Source organism: Patiria miniata, unplaced genomic scaffold, assembly GCF_015706575.1.
Source record: "Patiria miniata isolate m_02_andy unplaced genomic scaffold, ASM1570657v1 HiC_scaffold_6, whole genome shotgun sequence".
In the NCBI taxonomy this organism is placed as follows: Eukaryota; Metazoa; Echinodermata; class Asteroidea; order Valvatida; family Asterinidae; genus Patiria; species Patiria miniata.
Genome location: NW_024037073.1, coordinates 3245169 through 3263091, shown reverse-complemented (window position 1 = coordinate 3263091; position 17923 = coordinate 3245169). Strand labels below are relative to the sequence as shown.

The 17923-nt window shown below is 40.2% G+C and overlaps 1 protein-coding gene across 4 annotated transcripts in view; it reads left to right on the top strand.

Annotated features, from left to right (window-relative positions):
• The first annotated feature begins 625 nt into the window (after positions 1-625).
• The window catches only part of LOC119742504 (nesprin-1-like), a 119761-nt gene continuing 102463 nt past the window's right edge, over positions 626-17923 (top strand). For 3 of the 4 annotated variants that reach the window (XM_038218449.1, XM_038218450.1, XM_038218448.1), the window contains exons 1-14: positions 626-934; positions 1344-1640; positions 5968-6083; positions 6472-6679; positions 6840-7043; positions 7231-7353; positions 9731-9851; positions 10719-10924; positions 11155-11297; positions 12610-12796; positions 13382-13687; positions 14719-15045; positions 15876-16199; positions 17028-17348. In XM_038218449.1, the coding sequence (XP_038074377.1) occupies positions 641-934; positions 1344-1640; positions 5968-6083; positions 6472-6679; positions 6840-7043; positions 7231-7353; positions 9731-9851; positions 10719-10924; positions 11155-11297; positions 12610-12796; positions 13382-13687; positions 14719-15045; positions 15876-16199; positions 17028-17348 (3177 nt within the window). In that variant the 5' untranslated portion in view covers positions 626-640. Of the gene's footprint in view, positions 935-1343; positions 1641-4786; positions 4969-5967; positions 6084-6471; positions 6680-6839; positions 7044-7230; positions 7354-9730; positions 9852-10718; positions 10925-11154; positions 11298-12609; positions 12797-13381; positions 13688-14718; positions 15046-15875; positions 16200-17027; positions 17349-17923 lie in introns of those variants that run through there. The other variant, XM_038218451.1, reaches the window with a different exon arrangement.

Here is a 17923-nt window from a genome sequence, read left to right as displayed (position 1 = left end):
TTGGTTAACAGAGTAGAAACTGAAAATGAAATTTCACTTCACTTTGGTAGAGCAATAATTACTGGCATGAGATTTTTCAGTCTTTTGTCTGAAATCAGACTTTTTGAATCTGAGAGAAAGTTATTATCAGTATATAAGGAAATGCATCTTTCAGATTTTTCATCCAATTTTCAGACTTTTTTTAATTGACAATATTATCCCCGAAAATCTTTTATTCTGAACTGTGTGCTAATGATGTAAAAAAAAATAGAATTTTGTCTGTTCGTCTTTGAAAGACGTTCACATCATAGTACTTTGGACGTTGGAGTTCAGCTGACAGAGAAATTTGTTTTGCAAAAGTTACAGCATTTTAATAGGCCAATTTCATGAAACCTCTCAGCACAGAAAATTGGCAGAATGAAGAAAATATTTCCTGAGCAAAAAACAGGTTACCAGCCAAATTGTAATGTATGGTTTATTAATCTTGAATGGTTCCCAGTTGATATTCACCTATCAAAAAATGCGCTAAGCAACATTCTCTGCATAGCAGCACCCTAAGCAATATTTCTGTTGTGGAGTACTGATAAATTTGGCCCAGCATTGTGGTGCTTGTAAGATAACATGTTTGTCGTTCTCTTAGGCCATGTTGGACACTGCCGTGATGCACAGCCAGCTGGTCCAAGCAGCCGAGGAGAACCTGGAGGACTCCAGTGCCGACCTCTCAACGTCCCAGCTCTCGGCCGACGTCCACCACCAAGTCACCGTCCTCATAGAGACCGTGGAGACCCGCATCAGCATCGTCCAGAAGCTGGGGCAAAGATGGAAGGACCTGGAGGACCGGAAGGCCAGATTGGGGGAGTGGCTTGAGCAGGCCAGGGCACGGGAGGAGGAGGAGAGACTCAAACCTGCCGACGTGGAGGTGGCTAAGGCCAAGTCTCACCTCGATCATATCAAGGTGAGAAAAAGATGACTGGAGAATAATCTTTTGGCTTACACACTCCTTTAATCAAGCAAGGACTTAATTCAAAGACTCCATAAACTCAATGATTGAGTTCTAATGTCGCGACCAGATATCATAAAAATGAGTATTAAGGAATTTTTCATTTATTACTTTTAATAAAACACATCACGATTCACAGCAGGGAGCCAGGAGCAAGCTGTTATCATAATAACATTTAGAGCACTTTTTGACCTGAGACGTTCACACTTTGCTTTTAGTGCTTTCAGTGTGCAGGCATAAATTACGTCAACCAATGTTCCTCATGAGTTATTTTGCTCAGAGAAAAGCCCTCACATGGAGATAAGGCATAACAACCCATGTGACAACCCTAGGTCTTAGATCTGAACTCATGTTACTCCTACAGGACTTTCTTGAAGAGGTCAAATCCAAGCAGGCAGAGCTCTCCGAGATCCAAGCCGAGCGATCCCACCTCTGCCACCGACCCGACCCAGACCTGGACTCTCTAGACCAGGACATCAAGACCCTGGCTAACCTAGTAGAGCAGCTGACAGATGCTCGTCAGACAGAGCTGGAGGATGCCAAGAGTTACAAGGAGGCAAGGACAGCGGTGGAGGAGGTCTTGAATGAGGCGGTGAAAGACATGGACGAGATGGAGAAAGATGACTTCATGGCCACGCAGGAGAAGCTGGACAAATACCAGGTTGGTTTTTCCATCTTAAAATTCTTTTGAAGAAATTGCACCAAACTTTGACAATTTTATGACATCAGTAACAAGTTAATGGTTGTGTACATTTTTCTCAATAACTGTCATGTGTAACCATCTTTGCACACTTCATTTACATCATTGATGCCACGTGAACAAAGTGCATGATTTTGTTAACACAATGCACAGCATATAATTCCAAGTTACATTGCAGTATTTTGGTTACAAATTTAACGTTGTATACATTTTATCAGTAGTCATGTGTGTGACCCTGTGAGAAAAACGAAAGACGTCATTAACATAAGGACATGGCACACTTCATTTACAGCATTGATGACATGAGGACAATATGCATGACTTTCCCAAGACACTGAAAATCTCAAAATTGTTAGATACTTTGCTGATCCTAGGATTCTAAAAGTCCTTTTTTTTAATAATAGTTGAATATGATACTTTTAGTTTTCTTTCTTATATGCATTCAGTGCATTTGGTGTAGTCATGGTCCGAGACTGTATTTGACTTTTTAGACGTGTGCATTAGCTTGAATAGGTGGGCGCGGACATCCAGAGTTTTTTTTACATTGGCTTATCTAGCTCCCAGACCTATGTTTTTGAAACTCAGTGGTTCTTGAGTCTGGAGTGCTGAACGGTAACACATAACAACTGATGAAAACTAGTGTGCAAATATATAGATGTTTTCATCGGATGACGTCAGCCTGCCCCCAGCTGTACAGTATGCTTGAGTTATGCTAGGAAATTCCTGGGTAGCATTGCCAAAGTTCTCAAGACTAGATTTGATTCATCTTGTTGATAGTAACCTCTACCTCCGAGGTGGCTTAACCACGCATGCCAGGAACCAGCTGCATTAGGGAAATAAAACCCAAATCAGTCTTTGTCCAAGGTTATGCATATATGTTGGCCGTCCACTACTGAAAATGTGTGACGAATCTTTGTGAGGGCATGTCTGTGTTATTTTCTGTTTGTTTTTTTGTTTTTTGTTTTTTACACATTGCATCTTGACATCGGTACCTTCATTTGACCTGACAGGGCTTTCGTGGGAAGGTTACATATAGCACCCTCAATGCTCCATGTATGGAGGCCATTGATTAAACCTCAGATCATTGACTACACAACATAAAGAAACAACAACTTTTTACTAAAGAGAGAGCCTTGTAATGCAGTCCTGAGACCAGAGTATTGATTGTCACTAGAGAACATGCATTGATTCACATTGGGCATTTTCTTGAATGAATGTTGAGAATTTTTTTCATGATAAGAAAAAAAGCATCTTTATGAAAATAAACATCTTGAGAGAAGGACACAGTATACATGTATTGCCGGTAATACCTTAGTTGTTTTACAACTAGTGCTATTCCTAACTACTGTAGCACATTTCTCTTGACTATACCTTACACACAGTATGCATACAGCCAGTATTTGACATAACCTCAGTATAAATAATAGGTTTTGTCCTCCACCAACGCATTTTTTTTTAAAATAAACACTCTATACTGTAAAAAATTTTGTCTGAGGACTTGTGAGAAAACATTCACAGATTGCTCTTGTGGGACTCGAACCAAAGACCTCCTGTTTTCTAGTTCAGATGTCTTACCACTCGCCCCGAGCTTGTCAGGGTTGGCTGGCTGGTTCTATTTATATTAAGGAGTCAGATACTGCAGCCAAGTTGGGCTGTGTTTATTAATAAAATACTTTACATCTCTTTGATGCAAATTCCAAATCCCCTATGTATCCTTGATACACCACTGAAAAATCATTGCAGTTACAAGTTTTTGTGAAAAGTAAACATCACATCTTTTTATTTTACATGTATCATCCATGTTGCTGCACTTTGTGTAACTTAAAAGGATAAGCTGTCTTATAAAGGAGCCATAAAACACAGTCTTGTGATACCAACACCAGTACTATCACTTGTCCTCAGAAATAAATTGGAGAAAATGAAGAAATGAAACTGACTGCAGCCACACATTTAATGTTACTGTTGTCACAATTATAGAAACAGAAGAGAGAGCCCCTTTAAGCACTTCTCAGTACTCGGACATCAATTTGCTAACCAACAACAGAAGAACTAAATGTTATTCAGTAGAGTCTGTTTCAAAAGCCTCTTTGTGTATAACTGTTACAACTTAATCAATAATCTTTTCTTCCCTCCATGGGTTTACATGCATTCCTTATTGCATTGATCCTACACATTTAACTTTTCATCGGTAGCAGTTGGATCAATATTTAGATTTGTATTGACTGCCCACTCTAGAAGACAGACATGAGCCATGGTTAGGTCAGCCACTGCAGTGTGCCTCGCTTGTCAAACAAACTCTTCTTATTGGCTTACTTGAGAGACCGGCTTTACAAAGTGGCTTATAGCAATCAACATTTGCATATAGCTGATGGCGCGGGATTGGTCTCGTGGAGGGAAAATTTTGTTTACAATTTGTCCCGGCTGTCATAGTTTGGAGTTACCCACCTCCTCGTTGTAATCTTTGACCAACTGTCTGCTAGGATCATTCAGCATCATGTTTCACAGTGAAGAAAGGCTACAGCTGGATAAATTAACAAGTTTGAGTCGGGAAATCTTATGAGGGAGTCGCTTCAGAGGAGATATCATGCACTCGTCATAGCTACAGGGATTATGCCACCTAAGTTATTGATCAACGTCAAGTAGTGAGATATACATGTACCTACCAAATGTGTTCATGACACATGTATGCTGACAGTGATGCCCTGTAGACAAACTTCAAGGACAAAAAGAGGTATAAGATCAGGATGCACAGTGATGAGTTCCGGTCTAAGAAGTAACTCACAGCTTCTGTATGAGACATTTCCACCCATTGTTGCCATTTTGTTATCATCTACCCAAAGTCAACAAGCAATGTAACTTTCAACCAGATGTCACAAGCCGTTGAGTTGTTTCTGAGTCCACAACAACAGCCATGCACCTGCTAAATTGTTGAACTTTAGGCCAATATGTTGCAAAGTCCAGTATCCAGTAGGTTGTTTTCAGCTATCGATGCAATCTGCATAGAAGACTTCTTCATCAAGTAATAAAACTGTTTCAGAGAGTTACAAGTTCTTGAACTCACATTCCTCTTGTCGACATTGGTTTCGGTTTCAATATCCACGATGCCACTTTATCAACCAAAGGAATTATTTGAGAGAGTTAGAAGCTTCGTAAGGCAGTTTTCTCTTTCCGACTGACGTACAAGATAACTGTGGCAATCATGGGTGCGGCAGAGAGCTCTCCAACATCTCCAACAGGAACCATCCCCCATCTGGGCTTCTCCAAACTTGACAACAAGCAGAAGAGAAGGGTTAGGTTAAAATTTGAAATGCAAATTTGTGTGATATGTGTGCAAGTTATCGTTGGCATTTTTTCACCTTGTAATTAATTACTCTTCCCTCCAAATTTACAGAAGCTTGTGTACCATCAGTTACATGCTGATTTTGATTTTAAAAATATAGATCTTGTCTCTTAAAATGCTAATTTTGATTGTATCTCTTTATAAAAAGGATGACAACCATTTTTGATAGGAACTAAACTTGGGTTAGTGGCAGATAATTTGTAAAAGGAAGGGGCATGTACCTTTTTGTGGGATCAGCTGATTCTCTTGTTTTTGATTTCCAATGTGTGCTATTAAAAATTGAAAAACTGTAGAAAGTCTAGTGCATCTTAGAATTACCTTCTTTTTTAACTCCCAAGTTGCATGTCTGTAACTGTGTTCACTGACTTGTGATATTTCGAGACAAAAATATATTTTTTGTGATGAATCTTGATGACATGCAAGCACTCATGTCATTTGTGATGCGATCAAGCATCATGGTCAATTTTTTTTTTACAGATTTAAAAAGAGCACAATCTCAGCATAATTGCTGTGAAAACTGCATGCCCATACCATCTTTAGTTCAAAAATGATGGTCGGAGCACCAAGAGATGTGATGAAGTGATGTGATGAAGTGGCCCTATTTTGGCCTGTATCTCCAAATAAAAATTCCAGACAAACGACTCATTTATCTTGATCCAGCACATTTGTTTGTCAGTGTGTGACTTTGTACACATACTGATGACCAACCTGAGGCAAAGACTTGTATGTTTTTGGTTGCAATTTATTCTGCATCACATGCCCCGAATGCAATGAAGAAAAGACATCATTGGGCAGAGTGAGGTAACGTCTGATTATGTTTTCTAAGCCCAAGGTGAAGATGAGGCTGTGTGTCAAGACCTAAGAATGGGATGTTGCCATAATAAAGGGTTTCTGTGATATACTAATTAAAAATATTTTGATGAATATTTTTGTTGTTTTTTCTTCCAGAGAACTGCATCTTTATTGGCTGAGAGGACTGAACTTGATGCCTTGAGGGAATCCACGAGACGAGTCTCAGGATCCACCAGCCCCAAGGAGAGAAACGCAGTTCAAGAATTCTTCAGGTAAGAAACTCCACAAAGTGTGTCTGAGGCTTTTACAAGTGAGCAAGTTGGTCTTCAGTGAAAATAAGTTTAATTGTGCGTGTTCAAGTTTGAAATACAGAATTAATTTGCTTTAAAGGCAGAATTAAAACTATGCCCAGGTGACTCACAGGTAAATGTACCTGGGTGGAGAGAGGCAATTGTAGTAAAATGGCTTGCCCAAGAACACAAGCACCGTGCTCCCATGTCCAGGTTCAAAACCCACGTACCAGTCCCACATGAGTTAGACACTGTAACCATTGTACCAGAGCCACTCTACAGCATCTGTAAGGTTAAAATGATTTTCAATCCAAAAACTTTATCAAGCAGTGAGCGAACTTTTTCTGACGACTAATGTTCCTGTTTCTAGTGAGAGCACAGAAAGATGGGTCAGTCTAGGAGAGCGAGCTCGCACAGGCACCCACACACTCCAGCAAACCCTGACAGACTACAACGCCTTCATGGACAAAGCCAAGGAATCCAGGACTTGGTTGAAGGGAACAGAGGAGTCGATTGCCGTGGGTGAGATGGTGGGGCCTGGAGTGGTGGAGGCTCAGGAGATGCTGGATGCTAACCAGGTATGGCTACGTCTGAATTTAGCATTTCATGGCTAGAGCCTCCGGAGCAATAGGCTTCTAAGATGCCAAAACAGCTTAGGAATGAGTAATAGCTCTAATTTTGTCCTGGAAAGGGAACCCTGAATGTTTGAATGAGTTCATAATGTTCTCCTTTTTTCAGGCCATCTGTTCAGACATTGCCAGCAAGAAGGCTGTCTTCCTGCTGATCAGCAGCCAGGCAGACAAACTCTGCCAGGGACTGAGCCACAGGGAGCGGGAGACAGTACAGAATCACATACAGCAGATTGGCACTCACATTGAATCACTGGAACATAGAGCGTCAGAGAGGCAAAAGATCCTACAGACTTGCGTCGTGGAAAGAAGGGTATGCTGTTTATCTTTAAAGCTCTTTCAAATTAAGAAAAGTATCTTCTTTTGGCCAGTTGTGTTCTTTTTCTACTTCAAAATTAGGGTGTTTGAACATCGGTAAAAAGTAAAATCTAACATTTGCATCGATTGCCATTAATTGAAATGCCACAAAATGGTTTAATGTACGGTACTGTACTTGACAGGAATTCTGGCAGCAGTTCCAGGCATCTGCAGACTGGATTCAGGAGAAGGAACCATTGATTCTACACAAGGAGTGCCCTGGACTACAGGTGTCGGCCGTGGTGCAACAGGTCTTTGAAGCAAAGGTGGGTTAATAGTCAGAGTGTTAGTTTACAATCTAAGGTGAAATTTAAAGTTTTCAAATCAACACATTGAAATGATCCAATATGTGAACACAGGGATGTGATTTCTCCGGTTTTTGGGCCTCAAAAGTCCACCAACGTGAATCGTGTGAATCCGTTGAGAAAATAGGGGGGTAGAATGTGCTAATTAATTATTCATAATGAGTTTTGCTTGCCGAAATATCCGAAATTTACTTACGGACATAAACTTCGTTGATTGATATGTATGCCGCACGCACATATTGGACACCCAATGTGAGAACGAAGTTGAAGACCATGCGTTGCCATTAGTGCGATTATGATTTTTCGCTCGGGGCCGAGGTTGTGATTATGTAGGTCTAGTTCCTGTGTCGGTACTCGAGATGCACGTGTTGCGCTTGTCAGGTGTGCAGACAAGTGCAGCATGGTACACTGGTACCCTTCGCGTGCTAACAGAATCAATGCTATGATGAAGGACCGGAACCAGTGACTACTGCAAGTACTCACAGGTTCGTTTTCCGTGCGTATAATCGGCCGAAGTTGGATCGTAAAAATAGTAAATATACCAAACAACCATCGATGGAAAAAGAGGATTTCTGCAAATTAATTCACAGAACGTGATCTTCATTTTCTGTGTATGTATTTTCCATTGAAATGACGAGATTACAAAACTCGAACCTGTGGAGAAACATCGTAACGTGTTTCTGCAGTCCTGCAGAATTTTCGGCCACTTTGGACGGGCCGCCGGCCGTACACAGTGCAGCAATGCACACTATACTGCGCCGGGCCGGCCGTGTGTACGGCGCGATGTTCGGCCGGCCAGACTGAATGTTTGCGGCGCTAGCGGCCGTGATGTACATGTACGTTAAGCATAATTGTGGAATGACCCACCTCAAATATATAGATTTTTAATTAGGTGAGGCAAGTATTAATCACTTTTGATGGCTAGTCTTGATAATTTTTGTGGCGCAAATGAGAATAATCCAGGCACAAAATACATGAAATATAAACGATTCCTTGCTTTACTACAAATATAGAAATGGTGAAATATTTTTTTCCAACAATACTACCGACACTATTTTGAAAGGCGTGTTATCGGAAGCAGAAGTGATTTAAGTTTACAATTTTGATTTTTTTTTTACAAAAATATTACAAGATCTCCTCTGAAATGCTCTAAAATGCACCAGAAAGCTTCTAAAGTTCAAAATTTTTCGGGGCCCTTAAGCGGGCCCCGAACCCACGCCGTGGCTTCGCAGGTTGTTGTAACACAACAAAAATTCCCCTACAGGGTTGAAAAAATTCTGGGGAGAACAGCATGGTTCTCAACTTTGAGTACAGAAAAAACTTTATTAGAACAAGAGTACATTTAAACAAATAAAGGAAAATTCTTCATAAAATGAAAAACAAATTCTGCTTCAGAATTTCAGAGGAAAGTGCCCAGTAATTGCCTCAGATTGCACCACAGAGCATCTAAAATCAAAAATTTTCCCCGGACCCCACGCCGTAATGGCTTCGCGCTTCGCGCTCGACGGAGTTTGCACTTCATGCATAAAATGTTCAGGTTTTTTTGTCACAGACCAATCACATCCCTGTGAACAAAACTCTCTCAAAACACAAATGGAAAGTTCAACTTTATTGCATTTCCCCAACATTTTGCAACTTAATTTTTTTCCTGAGATTTTTTCTAATATGCCTGTGTGAGAGTGTTCTAGAAAATCTGACAAATCAGAAGGAATGATCTTCAAGTTAAATATCTTTTTCAGGTTAATATTAAAAATCTTAATCTTGGTGAAGTTTTAGAGCTCATGGTTAGTTTTCATTTTCATTTAATTATGTTATGTAATCAATCCTAGGACTCATAAATTACATTTTAATACATTTCTTCAGAGAAAATTGTGAAGACGTGTGAGGTAAGCTTATAAAGAAAGACAAGTTATATGCATGCAAAGAAAACCCCAGAGGGTATTTATTCTGAGAGAAAATCCACACAATCAGTTATGGAGTGACTAAACCAATACCCAGGGTGTACCAAGTTGAATTCAAACGTTGGTCACAGTGGTGAGGAAAGCACCACCGCATCAACCACTCTGCCTGGGTAAAGCCGGTTCATACTTGATGCGAATGCGATGCAAATTTGACATCGGGAAGCATTTGCTGCGAAAATCGCCGAAGTTGCAATGTGTTCAACTTTTGCGAATTCGCAGCACGAAAACTTGTCCTGACATCACAAATTCACGTTCGCTTTCATGCCAAGTGTGAACCGGCCTTAAAGCTCATGTTTTGACTGTTAGAATTAAAAGAGCAATGATAATATTAGAAAAACCATTAACAAGTTCAATTTTGTCTTCTTGTGTTGTTCTAGTCTGAGCAAGAGCAGCTGAAAACACAGCATCCACACTTGCAGCAGGTCGTGTCCAAGGGACAAGCACTGTTCCCTCGCTGCACTGAAGAGCAAAGAAATCAACTCCACTCACAGATAAACGGTGGGTAAAACCTCATGAAACTCCAGTCCCACTATCATAGGTTCATAGCATGGGCTCATCGTCGTTGTTGACCTGAACAGAAGATATGTTTCTTTTTAATGAAGCGGACCGAAACATTTTTATGCAAGAAATTTATTACATACTGTTAAATTGTGACATAGTAATGGAACAAGTTCTCAACATTGTTTTTTTTCTCTAAGATTCAGAGACGAAACCTTTCTTAATACTTTGATGGTTGGTTATAACATTTAGGGGAGATACTTTTTATTTCATTGGATGCCAGTTGCCATCATAAGCCATGCTAAATATCTACTGTGAGATTTATCTATCTTAACTTATGCTAAATATCTACCAGAGTTGAAATCGAGTCAATCACAAGTCAATTTCAAGTCAATCAAAAGTCCATTGCAAGTCAATCGCAAGTCAATCGCAAGTCAATTGCAAGTCAATCACAAGTCAATCGCAAGTCAATCACAGGTCAATCACAAGTCAATCACAAGTCCATTGAAAGTCATTCGCAAGTCCATTGAAAGTCAATCGCAAGTCAATCACAAGTCCATCGAAAGTCAATCGCAAGTCAATCACAAGTTCGGTCAGAAGTAACGTGAGATGAACAATGACAAAGGGATGCTTAGTTCATTTAAATAACTTGCGAGTTGACTAGAGCCTGGAGGACTTGTGATTGACTTGTGATGACTTGTGGTGGCTTGTGACTGACTCAATTACAGCTGTGATATCTACTATGAAATGTATCTTTGAACCGGGTCTGTTATTCGTTTTTCTTAAAGCGTAGTTCGTTTTGAACATAATTCATTTAAACCCTGTCCAAATAAAAAAATTTCAAACAAATAATTGTTTTCCTTGCAGATTTGCAGCGGCGCTACAGCACTTTACAGGACACGACGACTGACCGTCTGGACCTACTTGGCAAACATCTTGCCAGGACAAAGCGATTTGAGACAGACGTCGCAAAGATCGAAAGTTGGCTGAGTGCCGGTGAACCCGTCGCTTTCACTCCCATCATCCTACAGTGTCCTCTTGAGGACATGAAACAGCAGCGAGAGCAGTTTCAGGTGAGGACACATTGAAGTGAATAAATCAGGATCACATTCATGTTGATTACTTTAAATGATTATACAGGAACATAAATGAGTTAACCCTAACAATTCCCATTTAGTCAAACTGCAACGCCAGAGTTTTTTTTAAATGTGTTGGAGTGAGTACTGCACTTGTAAACTGACTATGCTTTACATTGGGTCAGGCATACCACCATAATCATTGTGTTTGTGATTGTTTTTTGTAGGACATCTGTGATGATTCCAACACCTACAAGAACCTTGTGGATTCCCTGTGTGCTCAAGCCTCCGACATCTTACCTGAGTTAGATCCCAACGATAAGATCATCATGGAGGAACAGCTGCAGTCCCTGCGAGAAAAGTGCGAAGAGTAAGTAACCTTTCATGACACACTTGGAACATCAAGTCCTGGTAATATTTACTTGGCATACCCCTCATTGTGGGTTCAAGGCCAGCCTGGGATTATGGTGCGTTTGTCCTTCCATAAGACACTTTATCCTGAGCACCAATAATTCTGGAAATGTGCGCTTTATAAATCAGGCATGCAACTTTTCCTTGAATCTACTGATTTCCTAGTTTTTTACTTCTCATGAATGCCATTACAAATTGAAAAACACTCCACAAAGTCTTGTGTGGTTTGGAACATCCTTGTTCTTTCAAACTTTCCAGTTGCATGCCTGATAATAACACATTATTATTATCCCTGACATGTATTACATGTATTTGATGTTTGAAATTTGGTTAATTGATGAATGCCCCTCGTCCCCACCTTGCACCAATAAGACAGCACATTATGCATGAACAAAAAAGTAACATCATTGTCTCTGGACTATAGACTATGTGACATTTGTTTACAAAATTGGATGTTGTGGTCACATGTGGCCAACTTTCAGCAAACTGTTCTGTACTGCATGTGTATCTCTTGAAATATGAATGGTTTAAAAGTGTTGACACGCCCCTCGGTATATTGTTTAATGTGGGCCACATAGCATGAAAACAATGCTTAAATGGATTGCCTGGTGGTTGCCTGTCAGCATGACGTCACAGGACACATGGTCTATATACAAGCTTACTCATTCAACAAAATATCAGGATTAGGGGCCAGTTATGACCAAAATTGTACTTTTTACAAATCACTTTCAAATGGTGTTCAATTTGTGTTACGTTACCTACATGTACCCTCCCTACATTCTAGTTCATGATAAGAGATTTTTGGATATTGAGATCTCCATCTAGAATACGATCTTGTACACAAAATTTGTGGCAGTTTTAGGGTATTTTGAAATTTACATTGCTTGTCCGCTGAATATCAATAATATCTTTTAACTTGTTTTCCAATATGAGCAAACTCAGCTGGGTTGGGTTGGGTTGGGTTGGGTTGGGTTGGGTTGGGTTGGGTTGGGTTGGGTTGGGTTGGGTTCGAGACTAACATATGAAGAAAAAAAATAATTTGTCACAAACTATCTCTACACAGCTGTAAATTGTTTAGAAGAAGAGTTATCATGGAGAATGCTTATAGAGTGTGAATTGCATACTGTCTTTCTTATACACAATTTGTTTGCCTTTTTACGGTTGATAATATTTGTGGTTTTTTTAGATAACCGATAATTCATTTTGAAAAAGCCTCTCACTTTAAGTTTGAAAATTTGCTTTAAAAACACATTTTGTTACTGTGACTGTAGAGTGAGCACCAAATCATCCGCTAAGCAGTACCACCTTGCAGACTCCATCCAACAGCGGGAGGCTTACGAGGCACAGCTTGCAGATCAAGACACTGAGCTGGCAGACCTGCAGACCCTGACTAAACTTCTGGAGGATCCAATCAGTCAGGATGTTGAACGGGCCACAGACCAGCTACAGAAGGCCAAGGTTAGTTGTAGTATCAAACACAGAGTTTGTTAATCTCAGAGTTGGTAGAAATTTGAACATTTTGAAGAAGATAGATCTGGGAATGGGTAGTTTTACCTTGTTAAATTAGTGGTTATCTGTAAATATATTAATTTCATTGATTTAGATAAAATTAGTTTGAAAGATTGTAACTGTAGACTTTGTTCCTTTGTCCTTTGTTACAACTGATTATGTAATAACCAACGGATAATGTATGACCAACCGATAATGTCACATAAATTGACCAATACTGTATCACTAACTGATAATGTAACACAAAATTGACCGATAGTGTAGTAAATGTTACTACACTATCAGTCAATTGTTTTTGCATTATCGGTCCTAATCGATAATGTAACAAAAATTGACGATGATTTTTTTTTTCATTTGTTAGGTAGGTATTTTACTATTCAGAATCACTCTTGGAGGACAAATTTATTAAGGAAGGCATCAGAATTATAAAATCCTAGATGTCAGATGTAAGAGGGTTTGGAAAAAAAGTGGACCCCAACTTTATAAACTTACTCATTTAAGTATAATTGAGACATCAAATGATCTCGTTTCCAGGACATCCAAGCCAAAGTCTTGAACCAGCAGCCCAAGATGGACAATCTCCACGACAACCATGCTGCCATGGCAACCAATGGCCAGGTGGAACACACAGACGACGTCTCCCGATTGGACAAGATCTATGAGGACTTACTCAACCGGACCTCGTCGAGATGCTCGGCGACGGAGGAAGCAGTACAGGTCAGGGAGGCTTATGCTGATAACGTCAAGGATCTACAGGATTGCCTGGAGCAGTGTGCCAGCGAGATGCCAGCCCTGCAAGAACCGGGGATGGTGACCGAGGAGAAACTGGAGAAATGTCAGGTATGTATCCAAGTGCTGAGCCAAAGGCTTAATGTCTATCTATTGAGGCATTTCTTTTGTTCAATAATTCCCTTTGAAATCCCTGGTGTGCTCAGTTGTGAGATTTGTCAGGACTTTTCCTGATTCCAGGGGTTTTTTTTGTAAGGAATTTTCCCTGATTTCATGATTTTTTGTTAATTTTTGTCCTGATTTCAGGATTAAAAAAAAAAAATCCCTTTTGAAATCTGGAACTGCTGAGGTTTTACAGTAGAGGTGTTTTCACCTATAAAAGTTTGTTTTGAAATGGGTATTTTAAGGTGTTCCTTTAGGCAAATACCAACATACACATGTACACCATAGACCCTATGTTGCTCTGGGGCCCTCAGCAACCCTCAAACCATCTGCTGACAGAAAAGTTTTATGAATTTGTTACAAATATCAGTTGTTCAACTGTCCCCCCCCCCCCTGACTAAAATTGCTTGGGTTAAAATGTTGTGTCTGAAATTTGCACATTATCGCCCTTTCATTGGCTTGTCTGAAATAAAGCCATTGTGCAAATCCCGGACAATTTGTCCCAAATCAAAGAAATTTTCAGACATTTTGGCTTTCTAAGTATCAGTCTCATTTTGGTCTTGTTGAGGTCAGAAGTCCGATTCTTTTCTCATAACCTTTTTTTAAAGTGTGATCTGTTTTCACAAAGTGAGAGTAAAGTTCCAAAAAACAAATTGTGAGATTTTAGTACCATTTCATTCAGCAAAACAAGACCTTAAGCTTTCTGAAAATGCAAAACTGTTGTCATTAGTGTTCTAATAAACTAGAAAGGAACTCTTACTTTTAGAAAGAGACAAATGAAAAGAGTTACGCAGAATTCAGAAAGGCCTTTGCTAAAAGGAATTTGAATAATTAATTTTTCGGAGTGAGTCAGAAACATCTGTCACTTTGATGATGCCTTGAAGAAAATATTAAGAATAGGTAATTTGTTTATTGAAAAAAAACACAAGAAGATGCGGGAAATTTTTTTTTATAATCGTTCGTACCATGATTTTTCCTAGGCCCTATTAGTAAAACTTGACAAACAGCTACCCACCCTGACGACTCTGGACTCTCAAGCCCAAGACATCATCCAAACTGCTGACAAGACTGACCACCCCGTCGTCACCGCCACCAACCTCAAGCTCAAACAGGACCTTAAGGCCACCGTCGACAGCCTGAAGGAGAACCAGCTGGTCTTGGAACAGATGAGAAGCGACAAGGAGGATTTAGGGAAGGAGGTTGATGGGTGTTTGGCACGACTAAAAGAGGCTGATAGGGAGATGAGAGAGACGAGTCCCATTGGCTTGCCAGTAGAGAGCGTGGAGGAAGAACTTAACAAGCATGAGGTCAGTTCAGAATGGACTCTGTTCATGAGCAGTGGATAGCACTTAGTGACCACAAATGAGAGCTCCAGTGGGAGGCACACATTGCATGTATGCACTGAATCATGCGTTTACTGCGGGAAGCACAAAGAAATAATTTTATCCTGAATGTCCACAATCCAGGTATACAGCCTAAATGCATGCAAAGAGTTCCTCCAATAGTCTCTCCAAACTCTATCTTTGTAACCATCGAGGGGATACTTGTGCACAGAGTCCTTAGATTAATTTTAAGTGTTTGGCAACTATATGCCATTTATTTATTTATAATCCTCACTACAAAAGAAAGCACTGAGGCTCTCCATGTCGATGCTTATTTGAAACCAGTATATCAAACTTTGGCTATAATGGAAATCCCCTTTGTTTCCCAAAGTATGTACAATTTTACTAAGAATCGGTGGCCCAAAACTACCGGTAACAATGACAGCTCTACCCAACAGTCTTTTCTGGACCTTGTTGTGTTTAATAAAGCAACATTCTACTGTTATAGCAAAGAAAATTTACATAGCCCTGTGACATGAACGTGCCATTATATATTTGTGATGTACTGTCCATCCAAACGGGATGTCATCTTAGTTTGTACATAAAATCTTGAAATTGTACATAAAATGCTGAAGCTAAAGAAATGTAAGTTATTATCTGAATGTTCAGTAAAGCAATATGCATTGTAGCACCGTTATATTGTATGATGTTCTTCAGTGCAAATCCCCAGTATTTAAGTAGATCTCTCCAGCAACCAGTCCAGAAGTTAGACTATTAAGAACATTCATCTAGGGTCAATTTCTTTTTGGATTCAGCTTTCACAGCCACCTCTCGACAAGCAGCTCCAGCAAGCCCAGGCCCTCATTATCAGCATCAACGCCAAGTATGCCGAGCTCCAAGAGCCCATCCCCGCTACCCTCCAAGCGGACTTGGAGAAGATGGATGCCTTACACTCCCAGCTCCTCCACGCCACCAAGGAGAAGGCTGGCAGGCTTCAGGAGGCGTTGAGTCTCAGGGAGGACCTGGAGAGAGGACAGGAGGCGGTCAGGGAGTGGCTGGATGCTGCCGAGGAGAAGCTACTGGAGGAAGAGGATGGAGTGGATTTTGAGAACGGACACGACCAGCTCCAGAAACACAAGGTGGGTGAACAGGCATATTCGGACCATTCATCACACGCGACCCAACCCAACAGAATGAGTCTGACGTCTGCTTGTAATTATAAGCCCTTAAACCTTGCACTATGGTAATCAATTGGCATTGTCAATGTTTTCGTCCAAATAATGTCCATATTCCCCAGGCTTTCAACCTGAGTGAGATACATCAAAATGATAAGCCAAGTACGCACTTCTTAATGCATATGAAACACTAAAAACAGAAAGACTTTTCCGTGTTCATGGGATTTTGTCTTACATTTGTCTGAACAAAACCTGATGTGCTCAGTCAACATGTGACCTGCATTTTAGAATAGTAAAAGAATTGCACATGCTGCATGTGACAGTTCAAAATTGATTGTGCCGTTTCCCTCTACCGGTCTGCCAGAGCACTTTATGTGCCTGTTCTTACCCACTCAGTGGCAGTTATCCGTATAGATTGAATTTCATGTAGCAACTGAACAGGAAGTACTTATTGGGCAAATTTTCATGCTGAGAAAAATCGACTGAATTTGCGCAATTAATGTACTTCAAATTGCATTTTAAATAGTAACCTTTTAGGCCACTTAGCTAAAAGCATAAGTTTTGTAATGGCTTTGTTTTGTGTCAAGCAAATATGGACAACTTTCTACCCCTTTTTCAAGTTAGGATCATTTTCATACCGTGGCTAAAGAGAGAATTTTGCTTGGAATGCTTTCGTGCTTAAGATCAGCCTTATCTGAGTAACTTAATATGTCGCCCTCAGTTGATATCCTATTAATTGCATTGTCTGTGAAAATGTTTAAAGCCTTCGTCTTCTTTTTTCTTCTGAATCAGCTTCTCTTTGCCAAGGAAGCAATCTGCCAGAGCAAACTGGACGAGGTCCAGGACATTGCCGAGAAGATCCTGCCATCTCTCAGCCCAGAAGATGCCGCTAAGCTGAAGACAGACCTCAGAGATCTTGCCTCCCGGCTAGCCAACACGGCCAGCCGAGCCAGGAATGTCGAAGAGCAGCTCCAGGACGGCGTCAACAACTGGCAGGACTTCCAGGCCGGTGCGGCGGAGCTGAAGAGCGCCCTCACTGGTCTAGGAGAGAGAGCTTCGTACCAGTCGCCGACTAGCTTGGCCGCAGCCAGGGACAACGAGCAACTCAGTCAGGTAAGATGCTTGTTGATTGCTAGTTGAAAATCACACGTCTCTCATACATATTGTAAATGAGGAAAAGTTTGTGCATGTTTAATGGACTAATTTTCTTTGCTGGTTACCATATCTTATTTAAGTTATCAAAGGTATCAGAAAAATGTTAATAGAGCAGGATTTTTTTTCCATTCCATTGCTCTATGTACTAAGCCATTCAAATCCAACTTCAATCCACTATATTTTGTTGTCTGAAGACTGTATTAAAGGTACAGTCCATCATTTGTAATTTGTGCTTTCTCAAATTGCATTCTCTTCAGATGCACCGTTGGAAAGGCCTTTTTCGTTGATTTTTTTTCAAAATGACAGCATGCCAGAAAGAATAATTTCACAGGGAGTTTAGTTCCCGTACTATCTTTCAACCAAGTATGTTTTTCAACAATAATTATGTCAGTTACTTGTTGGTTAGCTGCAAATGATGGACTGTAGCTTTAATCTCATAAAGTTAATTCCTTTTTTTTTTTTAAGTTTCGGTTCAAAAATTAAAGTATCCTCTATTTGTATTCATAGCTATAATTTTTCAGGTTTTGCTTTGT